A 21,324-nucleotide genomic window follows, 5' to 3' on the forward strand; every position below is an offset into this window, starting at 1 on the left:
AGATTGGATATTAGGGACTGGATTTTCACTCCTGGGTCGGGAGTGCAGAGTTGGGATACTTTCCAGCTTTGGGTCCTGAAGAAAGTGTAGATTGGAGTTTTTTTTTCCCATAGGTGGCTGATTCTTTGTGAGGCAGGCTGGGTGATCCTGAATGTGTTAGCTCTGTATTGAGGATTTAAAAAAATTAAACAGCCATCCAGTCTTCACCCCAAAAACACTCCACATGCCAATCCAGGTTGACCCATACTACCTCTGACATTAGGACACTTAGTGAGACAAAATAAAGTTCTAAATATCTATTGCAGACTTTATTTAAAGGAAAACTCTAATTTACTAGAAAAATTCAAAATATTTGTATTCCTTCAACTACATAATCTCTCATAAGAACAAATATTTCATTTGAGTGTATAATCCTTTACAAAGACAATTATTAGAATTCAAAGTTACACTTCACATAATCTGTGAACACTTGGAGATATCAATCACTATATTAACCAGCAGGAAATTTACAATAATGGATGGTTGTCAGATCAATCATGCAGCACTTATCCATCAGGCTTACATAAACAGATAGAGTGAAATAGCAACATTCATATTAACATTCCTTTAACATGATTCCAAAGATTTATAGGATGAGTTTTAAAGGCAGTTCCCTTTTAAACTTGCTTTTGACTTTGACGCTTTTAGTGGTTGTTTTTGATAGTCGACTTTGTTGTTCCTTTTGACAATTGTGATGAGTTTGGAAGTTAACAAGTCAGTGTGCTTCCTGCTCTCAAAGGTATTACAGACTCATATCCAGTGAGATACCACCTTTATAAAGAACTGCCCAAAATGCAGACCTGTTCTTGCTAAGTCTAATATGCACATCATGCAGTTCACACAAGTGGGTCCCCACACTCAGATGACTGGAGGCAGTTGTTGATTTATATAGATAGCTGGTGTTTGCAAAATGTTACTAATTCCCAGTGCTGCACACCTGTGAAGATTGCATATGCCATAGTAGGAGGTGGGAATTTTTCCTCAGCCTCCTTTAGCTTTCGCATTGACTCAGTCATTACAAAAATCCAAGCCTAGGATGTAGTTTGCAAGGTGTTCCGATTGGCCCTTTGGTGAAGATCCCCAATTTCTTGTGATTCTGGATGGGATACTCAAAGGGTTATTCTACCACGTGAGGAATGAATTGACTGCTCTTTAATCAACCCATTTGTCAGCTCATTACAGAAAGGTCACTTTAAAATGGATTACTTCTACAATGATACTTATATTCTTAAAGGAGCCAATTAAATCACATTAAATGAGCATTACATCAGGTTTATTAGCTATTAAAAGATGAGATGATAAAAAGGTGACACACAAAGTATAAATAAGATGGAGCTCCAAAAAGTTAAATATAGTCAGTCTTTTTATTGTGTGTCATGAACAAGTAAATGATTTGAATTGAGGAGCTTCATAATAGCACAGAGGGTTAGGAAGATGAGATTTGATTAAAGACTGTATTCAAAACTACAGCAAATATGCTATGCATAACAAAATAAGCACTTCACAGGAGCTTTATTGAAAAAATACACTGAACCACAGGGAGGGGGCAAAGCCAAAAGCTTTGTTTTCTACACACAAAACATCTCAAACAAAGTTGTTGGGGTGGGGAAAGATAAAGGTAGAAACAAAGATTTAAATAGGGAATTCCACAGCTTAGGTCAGAGTTTGCTGAAGGTATGGCCAGTAATGTTAGAACACGTAATGTTCAAAAGGCCAAAATCCACCCCACCCCTGACCACCCCTAAACAAAAAGTGTGGTTGGAGAGTGCAGAGATTAGGAGGAATAAGCTTTGGAACTAACACAAGTTAAGATTAATGTGGCTTAATCAAGAGCAAGGATTCTGCAAGTGCAAAAGGGACTTGATGCAAGAATAACTTTATGTATGCTAGAAGCCAAAACCCAAAAAAAAAGGTCTAGAGAAAAAGGGCTAATTAAGGCTTCAGCCTTTGCAGGATGGAGTTGGAGGTTACAGTCAGAACTGGTGGTCATAGTGACTGACAAGACTGCTTTTGAGGTCATCTGAGTCAAACATGCTAAAATCAAGGTTACAGCAACCTGGTTCAAACCACTTAATAGCTCCCTGGGTCTTTTCAGTTCATTTACCAAGCCAAATCTGTTACCAACCACGTGGGGGAAATTTTTAATCTGCTAATTTTAGCAGAAGTTGGAGCAGAGATGGTTATTAGAACTTGGTCTTGATAGTTTGCATGGAAAATGTTTTTTCAAAAAAAAAAAAAAAAAAACCCCCAAACCTTTGGGAAAGAAATCACAGGTAAAATGGGACAGATTTGAGGGAAGCTGTTGCATGTGATTCAATAGAAATTGAATGATGCATGTCTTTCCCAGCCAGCTGGCATGTTGAATCAGCACAATATGGTCAACTGAAGTTGGTAGACCAATCTGTCACAGGAAGAATTCAAACAAATTGAAAGAGGGTGGTATACTAGACAAGAACTCAAAAGATCCAGGGGTGGTACAGTAGCTTCATGATTAGCACTGCTACCTCATTGCCAGGGACAATTCCAGCCTCAGATTGTGCCAACACCACACATGTCTGCATGAGTTTCTTCCCACAGTCCAAAGATGGGTTATGCTAAATCACCCAGGGATGTTTGGATTAGGTATGGAAAATTAGGGGAGGTGGGTCTGGGTGGGACACTGCTCAGAGGAACAGGGTGGACTGGTTGGGCTGAATGACCTGTTTCCACACTGTAGGGATTCTATGAACCAGACTGGTGGAGAAATGGCTGGACTAGTGGTACTTTGATCTTGCCAAAACTCTAGCTCAAGGGGGTAGTGTAGTTGAGGATGGAGAGTATGCTGATCTCTTGGCTAGAGTTATGGATGTATTCACTATTTCTATAGTGCTCATTATCTACAACAATAAGGAATACTTGAATTCAGTCACTATCCTAAGAAGTATGCCAAAAGCTATGCTGTTTAAAGCAAGCCATGAAAGTTCTTATTGCCAAGAACTACAGCTCTTTAAAGCAGGAGCTTTGGACCTCTCAATTAAAGCTGCTACTGGGAGACAAATCCAAGCCTCAAGTGATCTTACTGCTTGCACATAAAAGCATGGGCATTTTAAGCAATTACTTGTCAGAGTGATCAAACTTAAAGTACACTTCCAAATCTCACTCACATGGCAGTTCTCAATTTCCCTCAGCCAAATGGAAAAAAAAGATCTTAAAGCAAGCTTTACATCCCTGCAAGTCTCATCATGAAGTGGTTTTGACATGCCCCTTGAGCCCCAGTGAAACATTTGGAAAAAAAACAAATGCCATGTTGAATGCTAAGAGAAAAGCAAGGAACTCAATCCATTTGAAAGAGGTGGTAGGAAAGAGTTATACAAGACAAAAACATGCCATGTTTGCATTTAGATAATCCTTTGTATTCAAAGTCCAAAGCTGTTACCCTTTTCAATGTTAGACTTTATTTGCTTCACAAGTTTAAAAAGTGACAAAAACATACATAAAAGCTATACAAATGCAAGCTATTTTGAAATAGAGCTTTCATAATCCAAGCTAAGCAGCTTGATATCTTATGGCATATATACACACACGTAAGAATCTAGGCTTCATGTTGTACATAGCAAGTAATTTATCCAGTTCAATAGTAGAGAATTAAGAATCAATTCATCTTTCCTCCAATTGCTTTCAGTAACAAAGTGACTTTTTTAAAAAAAAACAAGAATATTGCATTCTACTCTTATGGTCAGGGCACAAATTAGCCAATGCTCCAGTTATGTGGTCAGTGCTATTTTGCTGTAGAGATCAAGCAAGACATCTGGATCACTTGACTGTTGATATTGCTGCACTGGACTGCATTCACATTAAATTTAGACATGGTAGCTTTTGTTCAGACTGTAAAGAGGAGAAAGTATGATACAACAGTTAATTCCTAGAATGGTGTCACTTCTCTACATTTCCCAAAAATGTAGGGATGGAGGAAAAAGACAAGCCTTGAGATCAATGACACTTTTGCATTTAGTATCATCAGTAAGTGACTCAAGTTGCTGGCCTTAAATATTAAAATGCACTAGCAATTTAAGTGTAGATTGACTTGTTAAAGATGCAGAAACATTGCTAGAAGTATTCAACTTCAAGTATCAAACATGTCCTATTTGGCACTGATTTTCATGTCAGAAGTTCTGTTATTCTCAGATCAGAAAAGGTTAAGGATTTCTTGCCAAGTTAGCTTTCATGTTTCATTCTTTGCCATCAATCTTGCAGTACAGGTACATGGACACCACCATTGCTGCAATCTGAAAAACAGTTAGCGAAGTCAACAAGTTGAGCTATATAATAAAGGAGGCTCAAAAGGTTGCATTTGACTACAAAATTGCAGTAACTCTACCTCAGCTCATACAGGCAATGTTAGAGGGCAAACTGTGCAAAAGTGCTCCTTGGCCAAAAAAAAGCAAAGTGTCTAGTGAGGGTACAAATTTTACCTCCATAACAAGGCAAGTGTTCAAAATTTTTACATTTATAGTTAACACTTAGGGAATACAACAACATTCAACCAAGTTCAGAGGTTTGATAAATTAAGGCCAAGATTTTAGTTCAGTTTTTGAAATGCACTTAATTATGCAAGTGCAGAGAGTTCAGAATGAGACAGTAAATTCTACTTTATGAACATGTAAAGGCTGGCACTAAAGGAAATCTTTGATTTCAGATCAGAAAACCATACCTCTAATGCACAGATTCCTGCTGCAATCCCTCCTACAATGTTAGCATTCTCCTTCAAGATGTCAAAAAGTTGACGAAAACATCCCTAAATGTAGAACAATTTTTATTAAAGGGGTAATATAACAATACTGAAAGAATTAAAGCTATGGAATATTGAGGTGATGGCAAAAGAAAGTGAGTACCTGTACATCACTTTTAGCAGCTGCAGTCTCAGTACACAGGGCTGTTGAATTGCAACAGAATGCTGGAAAGGTATTGTTGTGGTTTCTGAAGTAATAGGAACCCACAAAATCTGTGTAGTTGCTGAAGCCACAGCATTTCAACTGCAGTGACAGAGAGAAGTACAAGAATTCAATTCTGCATTAGCAGCAACACTAAGCAATAAAGTTAACAGTTTGCCATGCAAGGGAGATTACAAACAGCTCATTGGCAAAGATAGTTCACAAGTCAATGCCATTCTAGCTCAATGTTCAAGTTGTCCCAATTTGGGAGATTCTTTCATCTTTGACAAAGTCTGTCCCCCACCCCAAAACAGAACCTTTTAGGCTGAAACCAAAGTTTTTTTTTTCTTAATCATCAACAATGGCCTTATACCTGGAACACCCTCTCCAATCTGAAGTTATTCTTGCAGTGCTACATTTTCCTTAATCTCACTACTTTGTCAGTTATTACAACTTTCCCTTGCTTTGCAGCCAATCCTAAAGAGATGCTTCCTGTTAAAGAAGTGAGAACGAGTCACTTTGTTTAGAGCTTATCCTAGGGGAGACCTGCAGATAGAGAATTTTTGGGACTAGCTCAAATGTTACTGCCAGTGTATAATGGTATCCATTTTAGTCAGGAATTGGGATAGTGGTTAGAAAGCTCAAAAAGTTACAATTAAACATCTATTGACTTCTCAATGACATTCCTCCTTTAATCTAAAGCCAGCTGCTGTTTAACTAGTGACAACTGATTTACAGCATAGTTGAGGATTTGTTGAAGCCTTTTGACCAAGGAAGATTTGTTGCTGTTACAGGAAAACAAAAGCAATTACTTCACTCATTGTAGTATTCCAGATACCAGTCACATCGTTTCTTCTTCCATAGTCATTTTGCAGTACTGGAGTAACCCATGCACGTAGAAGACTTTCTGCCTACAAAAAAAAAAAGCTGTTGAAGCACTCAGTTTAAATATGGCAGCAGTTCAAAAAAAAGACAGTAGTGCAACAGGTGAAGGAAGAGTCAGGTCTAACTCAAGTGGGTAACTGCATAAAGTAGGAATCTACTTTATAATCTGTCTCCACAAGGATGCAGACTAGAGCAGCAAAGCAGGGAAGAGAAGGAGTGGATGATGTTAAAGATGACATTAAATAAATAGTGTCAGGAAGGCAATATGCAAATTGAAGTGAACAATTTAAGCTTGTGTGCAGAGTCTTGTTAATACTCATTTATTTTCAGAACTCTGTTCAATTAATTCCCCATTTGAACCAAAACAATTTTATTGTGCTTCTAAACTGGTGTTGAAGGGAAAGTTACCACATGGAGAAAACTGAGAAGTAATATTATAGGCAATTTATGTCAAGTCATTTGTTGTGTGGTACCAGCATTAAATACCTATTTAATTCAAGTTAAAAAATTTGATTATCCTCCATAATTTTAGTGCTGGAGGAATGTTTGTACTTACAAAGGAAGAATACACCAAAGCAACAACTGCAGCAGCAATCTCAGCAATAAAGATGATCAGAACAATGGCAAAGAACTAGAAAGAAATGAAATGGAATGTTAGTCTACTCACAGCTGACCTGGAATACCATTATTTTCTATTAAAGTCTATAATTGCATTCATAGAAAAAAAAGTCACTGCTACTTCAGTTGAAAGGTTATAAGCAAGCACCAACAGGTAGTCCAAAACAAGAGGCTATGGGCTTGTGTTATGTAGTGGCCCTGCCTGAGGTAAGGAGGGACTGGCTCAAGTCCCAAACCCTCTTAACCCACTTGGAGGTGGGGCTGTATGTCAGGAGGTGGTTGGTCTTTTTAAAAAAAAAAAACTAAAAATGCAAAAAAAAAAGGCCTTCTAGCACAGTATTTTTCTTTATCTATGGACCAGGAAGAAGTCCATGATCAAACCTTATCTGCCATGTAAGGTGATACACCCCTGAATAATTTGTTAGAAAATTGTGGGCAGGAGGAGTTCGTGATAGTGGTAACATGTCCCATCTCCAAGTCAGGAGGTCTGGGTTCAAGTCCCTCCCCAACTGCTGGGACATTCAAAAATCTGGAAGTGCAAAAGATGATATTCAAGCCTTCAATCAAGTTTAGTTGAGCAGTTGGAACACAATATTGACCAAGTTAATGCTGATCAGGAAGCAAGAATAGGCCAATTAGATTTGACCATGACCAATTTGCTTCTGTACATTTGATCCAGAATCTGTACAGAAAGAATTCTTGATCTTTGGCTGAGACTACTGGGCCACTCACCATTTTACAGATTTAGCATCTGGATTAAAATTCTTCCAGAACATTAAGCTTCAAAACAAAAAATCCTTCCAAGAGGAATTTGAGTAATCAGGGAAATTTTGTACCTATGCAGTTTAGTAATTTACCTGAGAGAATGGAAATCATCCAAGTGGATCTCTTGAACCAAGAGACAAAGTGCAAGGTATCAGTGATGTAATATTAGTACTTACCAATATTAGTAGACACTTGCTTTCTTTCTGTGCTCCACAGCATCCCAAAAATCCAAGGAGGACTAACACAGCACCAATTGCTATGCAAAAGTAACCAACATTGACAAATTGCATTGCTTGAGATGACACTGGTCCAATGACTCGTATGAAAGAGCTTCCATCCACACTGACCCATATTCCAACACCAAGAAGAGCTCCTCCAGCAAGCTGCAACAGTGGAAGAGACATTAGTTATGATCAATTTCACTTGTGCAGAAACTGTCCTTAACATTTGTATACTAGAAACAAGAGAATTAAAGTGGTCATAATGCAGCCAATGTAATGGTTTCAAAGGATTAAAATATAGCAATAATATTGTTACACAGGTTGAGCAGGAGATCCTCAAGTCAGATGGTCAGCTCCAGCTCCTAGTTTGTCTAGAGGAATGTTCAAAGCCAACCAAGACTGGCATGCAGTTGCAGAGAGAAGTCACTGAAAACAGTAGAGAACAGGCTCATTGGTCCACCAAGACTGGGCTTTGGCACAATGCCTTTCACCTCTGCAGTCCCTATTTGGTCAGATCTGTCAAGTTGCCTCTTAGAGAGTTGCTACTATATCTGCTTCATCTCAGTACACACCTAATTGTTATATGCTATGCCCTAACCAATGGAAGTATGCTATACACCTTCTTGACCATCTCATCCACTAGCATTGCTGCTCAGGGAACCATGGACCGGAGTGTCCAGATCTGTGTTGATACTACTAGGGATTCTGCCATTTATACTTCTCTCCTGACCACCCCCTGCTGCTGTGTGCATCCCCCATTAAGTCTCCCAAAATGCATCACCTCTTGTGGATTAAGTGCCATCTGTCATTTCTCTGCCTAGGTCTCCAGCAGATTTAGAATCTTACTGTATTTTCTGGCAATGCTCCTCTTATCTAGAGATCAGAAGCTTTAGTAAATTTTCATCAGGCCATCTATATTCTCAAATCAAAAAAACTACAACAGGGACCCATCCATCTACTCAAAAGCAGCCCTCCATTGCAGTCTATGAAGCCAGCTCACTAGATACAAAAAAGGAAATCACAGGGTATCAGCCTGTCAAAAGGCTGAAGACCCTTCTAAGTCCATACAGACAACATCTACCACACTGCCCTCAACTAGCATTTGAGACTAAGCTTCCCAGCAAAGTGATGCTGACTATTGTTTTCCAAATGACTGAATCCTACCCCTAAAGATCTAATAAATTTCCTTCCTTCTAGTTAATTTCCTCAGGTTTGCCCTGTTGCCCATTGACTATTCTCTAGTTCAAGAGCTCTCGGGTTGGGGGGGGGGGGTGCAGTGGTGGTGGAGGACAGAACAGTTTTGAACAAGGCCCCAGCAGTTTCTGCACCTGTCTCCCTCAGCATTCTAGGAAAGAGAATAAGGTCCTGGGGAACTTTTGTATCTTAAGGCTTTAAGGCACCCAAAGACATCTTTATTGTCATGTTGTAGAAGATAGAATCACCATGGCTTTTTTTTGGCCAATACTGATGCAGTTAAAAGGACCTCACCTACTTTCTCTAGCTCCACACAAATTCCTTCATTTGTCCTGGAGTTGATCTCAAGCACTGCAGTTGGCTCTGATAATAGTTCTATTCTTATAGAATCTGCATTAAGAAAACTGTATAATTGCAGTGCCATTTAAACTTAGGGTGCTGGAGTCAGGTAAGAAAAGTTTGTGTTCTACAACTAGAAGTCTAAATTCTAGAATTGTGTTAAAGCTAACATGCATATGTTATAGCAGAACTGACTGTATTAATTTAATGGGCCAAAGGTCCACTAAAAAAGGAAACTCCTCTTGTTTTGTAGGCACACTGCTGGGCTACTTAACCATAGTTTGTTGAACAAGTATACAGGATCCTTCAACTATTATTTGATGATTTTATGTGCAGAAGAACCAATCAAGGCCATTCAGCATGTCAAACCATACTGGTTCAAGAACTCAGCTGTGCCATCACTACCCACCTCCAGGTGCCTTCTGAACACTTGCTCAGAAGAGACTGAATAATACAATAGTAAACTGCATTACAATGCCAAGGGGACTGCATGCAAGCTTGATTATATTACAGGAAAACACAATGAGGCTAGTTTAAAAAGTCCACTTGGTAGTAAGAGAACAACATGAACAGTATGAAATTATTCTTTCAGGCAATTAGAAAAGCAGTTGGAAAATATTAGAAGCATAATGGAGGTTTTATGTACATGCTCATGCAATATGAAAGTGAAGTGCAGGTTCAGGAAGGTTTAAACTAGATGTTGACTTTTATTGGAAGGGTCATTGAGGATGAAACTTCTTGCATGTTCAACACTACTTATGTACTATATTAAAATAGTAGTGTAGTCTTGCAGTTGTGGACAGCTATGTAGACCTTGTATTCTTCCAGTCTTTAAGGATATACTGGGGTGCTCACAAACTCTCAGTAACTGCATCATTCGGATGGAGGGTAATGAAACAATTTTGTACTTTAGAATGAGTCACTCGAGGTGCTGACAGGACTGCCCCACCTAGCCAGCAGAGGGTGGAGAATTTAGGGCCCCCAATCTCAGGATTAAAAGTGTTAGCTATCTAGGGACTTTTGTTTGCAAGACCAAAAGTTAGATTTTTGCTCTGGAAATAAAGGATATGGCAAAATGGAATGGAGATACAGTAGCTTAATTTTAGTAATATCAGGCAGAGAAAAATCAAGTTTGCTCCATTTGTGGTAGGACAGTAATACAAGAGACTAGACCCAGGAAAGGGGGAAAACAAATCAGGAATTAGAAAGGAGGAAAAAGGTATTTTTAAAAGAGTGACTAGCTCCTTGTCACAGGTAATGATAAATAGCTGGAGAGAGATACTAATCTATTTCATTAGTATTTTAAAAGTGTACAATGTGGGTACAGCATTATAACTTTAGGGCAGAAGGGGAATAGGAAACAAGGCAGAAGTCAATTAGTGGAGACATGTTCAGCTGACATTACTATTTTGTTATTCAAGTATTGCAGTAGGTCAAAGCATGCCCTCCATTTCATGCCCCCAAAGACTTGAATGTACTTACAAAGATGAAGAGGTTGAATAGGATCATCAAAACTTTGATGACGGTAAAGCACCCCATTTTCACTTGTAATGCGAAAACCTGCAATGACAAGTCAAAAACTTTAAGCTTGGTATTATGTAATCTATAAAGGTGAAACCAAAAATATAACTCAAACAATTGTGACCAATCCAGAAAGACAAGTTTTTCCACTGAAGTACCAATAATTCAAATCCCTAGTATTAGGAAAAATTCTGAAGATTCATTGTATTCTATTCAATGACTTCCAGATATCAGTAAGTCTCCCAACTAACTTGTAATACTGGGAAGTAGTTGAGGTCTTGAGACTTCGCTCCCCACCCCCCCCCCCCCACCATCTCAATCGTTCAAGCCTGCAATCACTTTCATAAAGGACAGACTTTAGATACATGGGACCACTACCTGCAATTTCCTGTCCAAGTCAGGATTTTGAGCTAAAACCACTACTTTCTGAAGTAGGGCCCAGACCTGAAACGTCAGCTTGTCTGCTCCTCTGATGCTGCTGGGCCTGCTGTGTTCATCTAGCTCTACACCTCGTTATCCAAGGCATTTAGGTATGTTGTTAACAAGATTAACATTGAAACAGTAGGGCATTACAAACAAAGGGAAGTCAGTGGGTGGAGCCAGAGGCCATGGGTGAGGTCTTTAATCCTTATCTGTAGTCACAAGACAAGAGTGCATTATAGCCAGTGATTTCAGATCCTACAATATTAGTGATGGGGTAACAATGTTTCAGCAGCCCTATTTACACAAATCCTCAAACTAATGAGATATATACCAGGCATGGAGGGGTGGGGGAAAGAAGAGGAAAGAGAAAGAAAGGGAGGAGGTTGCTGGAGCCTTGGCAGAGTTTAAATTCTTTGAAAAACTGAAAGAATTGCAGATGCTGTTAAAAAAAGTTGCTAGAAAAGCTCAGTAGGTTTGGCAGCATCTAAGAAAGAAGTTAATGTTTTGGGTCTGGTGACCTTGCCTCAGAACTGATCCTAACCCAAAACATTTACTGATTTTTCTTAAGTGCTACCAGACCTGCTGGGCTTTTCCAGCAACTTGTTGTGCTCAAAATATTTTTAAAGTAAGTGCCAGATATAAAGAGGATTGAAGGGTAACTTTTTCATGTAGAGGGTGATGTGTACAGAACAAGCTGCCAGAACTGGTGGTGGCTGGTACAACATTTAAGGCATCTGAACAATTACATGCCTGGGAAGAGTTGAGGTATATAGGCCAAATGGGACTAGATTAATTTAGGATATCTGGTCAGCATGGATGAGTTGAACTGAAGGGTCTGTTTCTGTATTGTATGTTGGACTCTGGAGGTGATAGAATGGGATTCCTTTGAACAAAGGAATAACAGCAGGGATAGGCCAGGTAATGACAGTGGTTGGGATGCCACTGGAAAGAGTGACAAGAACAGGATTAAAAATCAATACTTGGAAAGGCATTGATTGATCAGGGGACACAAGTATGGGTTTGTTGGAGAAAACAGTTTGCTTTGAAACTCGCAGGTCTGAGTTTGTGGGAAGAAAACAGTTAAGTGTTGAGTCAGTCACAGTCTGTTTCCATGCTGTAAGACTGTTCAGCCTAACTCATTTAGGCTACCCAATTTCCTCATTGGAACAAGTCCCACTTGCCAGCTTTTGACCTATAAATCTTTCCTATTCACATTTGGAAGAGTACATCTTAATGTTGCATTTTGGGACGCAAGTAATATACATAGTGGTAAGGAACAGAGGGACCTTAGTGTGCAAGTTCCTAGATCCCAAAGATGGCAGCAGTTAGACAGGGTGCTGAAGGCAGCATACAAGATGCTGGTCTTAGTTAGCTGGTGTGTGTATAGAATATCAAAAGAAAGGATGTACTGTTCAATACTAACAAGAATTGGTTAGACCACAAGTGAAATATTGTGTGCAGTGCTAGTCACTGCAATATGGGAAGTACATGATTGCACTGGAGGTCTGCCAGGACATTGGGTTGGTTTTCCCCTGGAGAGGTGGCTGATGGGTGTGCAGCAATGGCAGGGAGGGAGGAGGAGAAAGAAGGGGGAATTTGAGTTATAGATCAGGTAGACCATGAGAATCTTTCCTCTCACCTGCTAGGTCTAGCCCAGCACTAAAGTGGAGGATGCACAATAGTTAGAGGTCAGCATAATTTACACTTTGCAGGAGTAAAGAACACATGACATTCATTTGTCTAGAAGTGACTGTATAACTGACATTGTAGGCAAGTTGGATACTTCAGTGTTATGGGAAGGCCTTGCCCCTCATTTTGGAAACTCTCAATGAAAATCTTGGTTTTAGACAAGCAAACCAGAGATCATGGAATCCCTAAAGTGTGGAAGCAGGCCATATCAACTCAAAACCATCCCACCTAGAGCCACTGACCTCCTTTCCCTATCCCCAGGAACCTCCATTTCCCCATGGAAGATTCACCTGGCCTGCACATCCTAGGACACTAGGGCCATGCTAAATTGCCCATCTACCTAACCTAGGTATCTGCACTGTGGGAGGCAGCCTGAGCACCCAGATGAAAGCCATGCACACATGGGGGAAGAACATGCAAACTCCACAGATATTCAGAGGGTGAATTGAACCTGGGTCCCTACTTTATTCATCAGAATCTACATCTGCAATAAAAGGCTAACAAGCAAGGTACACAACATATTCAGCACATTAAACAGTAGATTTGCTAACTAAGACTTATTCCTAGACTAAGGTAGAGATCATTGATTTTTAATTAACCCAACTTTAACAGGAACTCATTAAAACTCAAAATAGCTTTAGTGATTTGCAGAGGGGGAAACTCATGCAGGAGAATATTGTAAGTTTAAATTGTTCAATTAAGGTAGTAAATGCTATGTGTTTAAAATCACAACTGTAGATTATTATAGCAGTGAATACAACAATGGTGCTCAGGGCTTTAGTTCAGACCAGGTCACGATTAGTGGTGGACCTTTTCCAGCATATAGCCAACTTCAAATCAGACTCCTGGTTTAGTATTTAACTGAACCAGAAGTTGGGTTTGCAAGTGTTTAAGAGAGTCAATATAACAAAGTTTGGAATCTATTTTAGACCAGATGTATCCATCCAAAATTCCTATTTTTGACCACTTGGTTAGCTTGTTGATATTACCGAGATTAGATCAGTTGCAAGTCAGTTGGTTGAAATAATAGATTAGCACGAGGCAAGCTGTTGTAGAGCAAACTCAAGTTTTCCAAGGCTTCCAGAGGGTAAGTCAGGTTTGAAGGTGCTCTGCAGCAAGTCAATGCTTCCCATTACAGCGTACCATACAGATTAAAACTTCTGGCACAGTACCATCTCCCATTAACTGAGAACCAGGCCTTTCACTCCCCCAAACAAGTGGGGGAAGTTCCCTTTAATCAGGCCGGGAGAGAGAGAGAGAGAGAGAGACTTGCCGACTCCACTTTGATCGTTGAATCAGATTGCAGTTGGTGCCTCGTAGCGCTTCTTGTATAATCGACGTGTCCGAGACCAGAGCAGGAAATAAAGCGATGCATTCGTTAGCTTTACGGAGAACATCTTACCGGCCCGTAGGAAGGGGAACTTGTTGGCTAAGATTATTTCGTAGCTTTTTCTAAAAAAAAAGCCACTTGCCAGCAGTGTTTGACTCGTCATCCAGATGGGCAGGTGGTTTCGTACCAAAGTTTCCATAACAGGGGAATAAAAGCCGTTCGACGAGGCGTGGGATTAAGAAGAGAGTGCGGCTTGACTTTAGACAAAAAAAGATTAAAATTGCACTGAATATCTTAAGTGTAGCGACAGTAATTTTAAAAGTTTAGTCTATAAAGCCAAGAGTCAGGACAAGGTCTAAACTTTTAGATGTTACTAAAAAGACGCTCAACGCAAGCCCAAAATACATTTTCTCGAATTTTATAGAACTTACCTTTTACTTTGTAGGTACGGTCTAGATAGACCAGAAATACAATTTAGTCAAGGCACCTACTTTTTTCCCCTCTTAGCCAAATACAGGTGCCTCACCAGGTGAGCACATCGTATTTAAGGAGGGGGGGGGGATTTTTAGGTCATCGCTTTAATTGACATCAATTTTAACCAATTGTCCTCGGCAGTGGGTTGGACCTACTGATGAATTTAGCTTTGATTTACATAGCAGGACAGGTGCTTATGTTTGCGCCCTCTTGTGAGGAGCTATAGTTCGTGGAAATGGTGACACGTCAAAGCCGCTTATACCTGCCCTGACATTGCATCTTTTGTATGACTCAGGAATGTTAAATAGAATCAATTCGTCATAATGGGCCTTCTACAAGTTAGGCCTAGTGTTGCAGCATAGAATCAGGCCCTTCAGCCTAAACTAGGGCATGCTGCCCACTCAGCTAGTTCCAATTGCCCACATTTGGTTCATATCCCTCCAAACTCTTCTTCTCATTCATGCCCTCTTCAAATGAGGGACTATTACTATTGTAACTGCCTCAACCACTTTCTCCAGCAGCCTATTCCAATGCACACATCACTCACTGCATGAGGTTACCCCTCAGATCCTTAAGTTTTTCCCCTCTTATCTTAAAGATTGAAGTAGTCAGGAGAGCTCACAACACTACTTAAGGAGGCTTTTTCTTTAAAAAAAAAGAAGTGTTACACTGCAAGAAAATTTGACCACTTTTAAAAAGGGGTGTTATTCTTAAGTTGCAGCCATTCTTAAGAGAACATTCTCCCATCTCATTTTGATGATAAGCCACTCCATAACAAATCCTGGTAAACCAAAGACATAAATTGGATTTGCCAGTGCCAACTTCAAAAAAAAAACACAGGCAAAGACTGAAGTTCTATCTTACATCACATCTCAATGAGTAGTTGTCTTCCTTAACATGGTGCTTCCAGGGTCCTAGTAGATCAGCAATCTTCATACTGTACTCTTTGATGACTCTGAATTCTCTCTGCATCAACTACTCACTCATGGCTATTTGTACTGATCTAGGTAGCCCACAAATCCTTTTCTTAATGAGATGGTCATTCCTTTGTTAATTGACATCATCTATTTCAGCTGCATGCATTATCATAGCCTCATGGAAAGGGGAATATTCCTTATCTGATCACAATGTTTAACTAAATTGCCAAACATCCATTGTAGGGATGCTCAAACAACATGGCACTCAGCCTGTCCCTATATCCCAGCTGACTGAATAGTACATGGGAAAGGACAAAAACAGAAGTTGCTGGTAAAGCTCAGCAGGTCTGACATAATCTGTGAAGAAAATAATCAGAGTTAACGTTTCATGCATGGGAAAGGCCAGTTTTCACACTTAGAACATTCCCTTAGCTCAGATTTCCCAGTGAAATCTGGATCTTGTGGCAGTGATCTCCCCTGGCACCAGGAAGGTCCTAATCGCCTGCACCCAAAACACAGAACTTTGCAGCTTCATGTAACTTTCCTTCCCTCTTCTCTAGCAGCAGAATCTTGAAAGGATGACTGTACTTTTCACAAAGAAATGACCCATGCAAGAGACTGTGAGAAAAGCCATGTATTTCGGGTGGATTTCCCCTGCCTGGCAGGAGGGAGGAGATTGGATAACCTATTGCTTTCCTAATGTAATTTTGTTTGCTTTTTGAGTTGCTCCTCAGTGATTGGACATGATCGCTCTCACTTATTTGATCATTTTTATGTCTCTTGCAACTTTTCGCTTACAACACAGGACGTAGGTGGCACTCATCTACTTGATCGACAAGTTTTTGCCAGGATTTCAATGTCAGGTTTCCTAAGGCCTGGGAAACAGAGGCATAAAGGGTTAACATTGAAAAAGCTGAATAACAATGAAGCTCGCAGCCTCGTTGTCACATTTGAGTGTCCTTAAAGAGGGTTTGTTGGTTGTTCACACCCCTGTCCCCATCCTGTCCTCCACCTCAAGTAAAGCTATGTGGGTGGGTTGCAGATAGGTTTGGGTCAGGTATCTGATACTGTATTTCCAAAAGGTTTCATTGCCCAACCTAAGCCTACCCTCTTCATGGTTAAAATTTCCTCCTACAACTTTGCAACTCCACTTTCAGCATGTTATTTATTTGAGCCCCTAGGTGTCACTGTTCATCCACACCATTCAGTATCATCGCAAAATACATTTGTTCTCTTTAATTCACAATAAGTTGCATTTTCCATGTTGGTCCATTCCAATAAGCTCTGTTTCTTCTGAAGTCTTTTACTGTCTTCTTTTCTGTTTGCCAAATCAACTCTCCTGCATCATCAGTAAGTCTGGGTTGTTCTGATTTCAGTCCAGTTTCGACTTTTACTATCTTGTTTCTTGCTCATTCGCCATCAACACCAATTGCAAGCACTCCTACCTCACTTCTTTTAGTTCAGGTCTTTTGCTCATGATTTCTGTGGCTAAACGGTGCTGGTACATTAGGAACACTGCTTAAGCACTGTTGAATAATACTACCGTCTTCCATCTCTTTGCTGATGATTGAGAATAGGCTGATGGAGCATAATTAGCCACACAAGATTTGACTGCTTTTAGTAATTAGGATATATTATGCAATTTTCCTCTTTTTTGTAATCTCTGGTACTGTGGTTGTACAAGAACAGTTTGGCTAGGGCATGGCTAGTTCTAGAGAATGTATCATAAGCACTATCAACAAAATATTGTCAGTGTCTGTAGGCTTAGCTATGTCCAGTATTATTAATCATTTATTGATATCGTACATGGAATCATATTGGCTGAAATCTTGCAAGTATGATGTTGGGGACCTTAAGAGGAGGCTGAGGTCAATTACCCACTCCACCTCTTTTTGTCAATCACCTTGTTTAAAAAAATGAATACTTCAGTGCATAAAATCTTTGGAATTGTTAATATAGAGAACGAAATTCTAAATAAACAAAATAAAATGTAACGCACTAGTCTTCATCTCTACTCCAAATAGCATTCTCGATTATTCAAGGGTTGCTGAACCACAGCTAATAATTCGAATTTGCTAAAGGTTGGAGTGAGATGGTAGGCCGCACACCTACCTCAGTTTGAACAAGGATCACATCTCGCGACGTTGACTTTATTCTGAAATTTTTTGAGTCTTCTAGGCAAGCAAATTGTGCTCCCAACAAAACTATCAGAGCTATAATGGAAACAGAAAAGCTCAGCTGGAGTCAGGCAGTATCTGTAGAGAGGGAATTGAAAAGTAAGCAACTTGAAATGCTAATTGTTTCCTTTCATCATAGAGCATTTCCAGCATTTTCTTTCAGATTTCCAGATTCTGCTTTTAAATTATGCTCAGATGTATTATTGACCACTTCTAAGGTGGTGTGGACTTCAACCTAGACCTTCTAACTAGAGGTAGGGACACCACTATTGTACCACAATAAATCCCCTCCCTCTGCCCCAGTATATGGTTTTTGTATTAACATTGCTGTAATGCCACATGGTGGTGCTGTGCCTATATCTCTTCGATACAGCAAATAATTTTAAAAAATCTCAGTTTCTGTTTTGCAAATAACAACTAAGATTAACTTTTTTAAACCACAGAACAGTAATAGGTTATCAGGTATTCATTAGAAGCAGTTTGTTCCTCTACAGGTCCTTACTCATATTTAAAGAGACATTTCCTGGTAAATGACCTACAAACCTTGTGAAGATTGCAAGCAGTGGTAACACTGACACTTAAAACGTAGTCGATATACATGATATTGCACACATGGGTAGATCTTTGTAAGATAATGTAAAGTGGGTAAGAGTAAATCATTAGCTTGTTTCACACTTCATTTTCTTTATTGACTTTAAAGGAATAAAGATTGCAAGAAATGTAGAATGGGCTGCCAATATGTTATCACTGATTTGACACTACATGTTATCTACACTGTCTCTGACACTTGGGTCTGATACTTTGCTGTTGGATCGAAAGCACAAGTTACAATAAATCCTGACTCCACAAACCAAACTTCTGGGGGGGAATGGTTGGGGTGGAGGGGTGGGGAAAGGGACTGGTTTGCATGGTAAGCACGAGAGGTTGGTGGTGGAAGGGGGCAGTGGTATGTGTAAATGGGAGCTGTGCAGGCAACCCTGGAAAGAGCTTGTTGACAGCTGAGTGTTGGGCAAAAGACTGGCCCAAATACACTGGCACATTGCCCAAGTCATGAAGGAACAATAAAAGAGGAAAAAAGTCCATCAGGCCTTATCCTTCAACTCCCCTTACCACCCACATACAGTCACCATTCCCATTTGTGCTAATCCATGTTCCATAACCACACATCATGACCTCCTTGCCAATCTATTCTTCTCTGTCCATCCCCATGGCCCTTTTAAGCTCCCATCCTTACTCCATACCAACTCAAGCTAACCCATTTCTCTCCACCACCCTTGTGTTTATACACACCACATGAACTCACCTACTATCCACCATTAAATAAAGTCTTTAAGTGACTATTGGTTAATTTACTATTTCAACAACAAATACCCTCATTGGCAACAATTCATTCACCACTTAATTTCCTTTAATAAGAATCGGAAATTTCAGGAAGATTGGATGGCAAGAGATATTGAAAGTTAAGTCAAAAAGGAGAAGGAAGCGTATGTAAGGTTTAGGAAACTGAAACCAGGCAAGGCCCTTGAGGAATATAAAGGAAGCAGAAAAGAACTTAAATAAGAAATTAGGAAGGCTAAAAGGGGCTACAAAATGTTCTTGGCAAGTAGGATCAAGGAGAATCCCAAGGCATTTTATACAAATATTAGAAGCGAGGTGGTTACCAGGAAAAGAGTACATCCACTCAAGGTCAAAAAACGGAATTTATGCATGGAGCCAGAGAAAGTGGGTGAGGCTCTTATTGAGGACTTTGCACCAGTATTCACTATGGAGAAGGATATGGATGCTAGTAAGATTAGGGAGGGATATGTTGATATTAAGGAGCATGTCAATATTAGAAAGGAGAGGTTGTTGGGTGTCTTGATAAACATTAAGGTAGATAAGTTGCCAGGCCTGATAGGACCTATCCCAGGATATTGAAAGAGACAAGGCAGGAGATTGCTAGGGCCTTGACAGAGGTCTTTGTATTCTCTTTAGCCACAGGTGAAGTCTCAGGAGATTGGAGAATAGCCAATGATGTTTCTTTGTTTAAGAAGGGCTATAGGGATAACCCAGGAAATAATAAGCCAGTGAACCTTACATAAGTAGTAGGGAAATTATTGGAGAAGATTCTTAGGGAATTTGCATTTGGAAAAGAATGGACTTATCAGGGGTAGTCAGCATGGCTTTATGTGGGGCAAGTCTTGTCTGATAAACTTGAATGAGGTTTTTGAGGAAGTGACAAAGATCATTGATGAGGGTAGGGTGGTGGATTTGTCAATGTGGACTTTACTAAAACATTTGAAAAGGTCCCTCATGGTAGACTGGCACAGAAGATTAAGTTGCATGAGATCCATGGTAAGTTGACAAATTGGATACAAAATTGGCTTGGTCATAGGAAACAGAAGATAGTTGTAGAAGGATGTTTTTCAGACTGGAGGTCTGTGATCAATGATGTGCCAAAAAATCACTGCTGGGACATCTGTCGTTTGTAATAGAGAGAAATGATTTGGAAATATTGGTGGTCTGATTACCAAATTTGCAAATGACATGAAAATTGATGGAGTTGTGAATAGTGAGATAGGCTATCAAAGAATACAGCAGGATTTAGATCAGTTGGAAATTCGGGCATAGAAATAGCCTACGGAGTTTAGTCCAGACAAACATGAGGTGATACATTTTGAGATGTCAAATACAAGAGGAAAGTATACAGTTAATGGCAGGACCCTCAGGAACATTGACATGCAGACGGATCTTGGGGTGTAAGTCCGTGGATCCCTGAAAGTGGTAGCACAATTGAATAAGGTGGTAAAGAAGGTGTATGGCAAGTTTGCCTTCATTAGTTGGAGCATGAAGATAATCGTTGGCAAAACATGTTGCTGCTGTATAAGAATTTAGTTAGGCCACATTTGGATAATTGTGTGCAGTTCTGGACGCCATACTACAGGAAGTGTATGGAGACTTTGGGGAGGGTGCAAAAAAGGTTTACCAGGTATTTTCCTGGATTGGAGTGTATTAGCTGTAAAGAAAAATAGAATAAACTTGGATTGTTTTTGCTAGAGTGTCGGAAGTTGATAGGCAACCTGATAAAAGTATGTAAAATTATAAGAGTCATGCATAGGGTGGATAGTTGGAGTCTTTTTCAGAAATGTCAAATACTAGGGGGCATAGATTTAAGATTAGAGGGAAAGAGTGAAATGGAGATCTGCAAGGCAAGTTTTTTACACAGAGGGTGGTAGGTGCCTGGAATATACTGTCAGGGGAGGTGGTTGAAATGTATATGTTAGCAAAGTTTAAGAGGCACTTAGACCGACATATGAACAGGCATGGAATGGAGGGATATGAACCATGTGTAGGCAGATGGGATTAGTTTGAATGACAGCATGGTTGGTACAGACATGGTGGGCTGAAGAGCCTGTTTCCATACTGTACTGTTCTGTGTTTAATGTTCTCTTATGTAACCAAAATTTGTTTCATAACCTGACTTCAGTCACATGGAGCTGTGAAACAAACTGTGCTGTGATAACAAAAAGTGATGGGATTGGTTAAAAAGCACTAATCCTTTAAAGATAGCACTCAGAATTATGTCAACAGATAACGTGAAATAACAGGCACATTTTTTTACCAAGATTAAAAGGGCAGGAGATTTAAATGCCTTCACAGCTTGCCAGTTCTCCTGTTAGCTGTCTTGGTAGTTCTCTTGACATTCTTTTGATATCTGCAATGAACTACACAGGTTCTGTCGGTAGAAGCTGACTGGAGACGAAACCACATGGTCCATGGTGAGATATATGGCAGAATTGGATGAGAAGAATGAGGAGGCATATTTTAACATCAGGAGCACTG

The 21,324-nt window shown here is 39.8% G+C and overlaps 1 protein-coding gene across 2 annotated transcripts; it reads right to left on the bottom strand.

Moving 5' to 3' along the window:
• Window positions 1–3,453: 3,453 nt before the first annotated feature.
• LOC109933268 (tetraspanin-1) lies at window positions 3,454–15,392 on the bottom strand. 2 transcript variants are annotated; one of them, XM_048602374.1, is made up of 8 exons: window positions 15,273–15,392; window positions 10,454–10,531; window positions 7,394–7,600; window positions 6,391–6,465; window positions 5,762–5,860; window positions 4,911–5,051; window positions 4,730–4,813; window positions 3,454–4,304 (listed from the first exon to the last, which is right to left on the bottom strand). In XM_048602374.1, the coding sequence occupies exons 1-8, from the start codon at window positions 15,378–15,380 to the stop codon at window positions 4,248–4,250; spliced, it is 849 nt and encodes a 282-aa protein (XP_048458331.1). In that variant the 5' UTR covers window positions 15,381–15,392; the 3' UTR covers window positions 3,454–4,247. The 2 variants fall into 2 exon arrangements, with proteins under 2 accessions (XP_048458331.1, XP_048458332.1); XM_048602375.1 differs by lacking the exon at window positions 15,273–15,392 and adding an exon at window positions 14,366–14,494.
• Window positions 15,393–21,324: the final 5,932 nt, after the last annotated feature.

Source organism: Rhincodon typus, chromosome 10 (assembly GCF_021869965.1).
Source record: "Rhincodon typus isolate 14 chromosome 10, sRhiTyp1.1, whole genome shotgun sequence".
NCBI lineage: Eukaryota > Metazoa > Chordata > Chondrichthyes > Orectolobiformes > Rhincodontidae > Rhincodon > Rhincodon typus.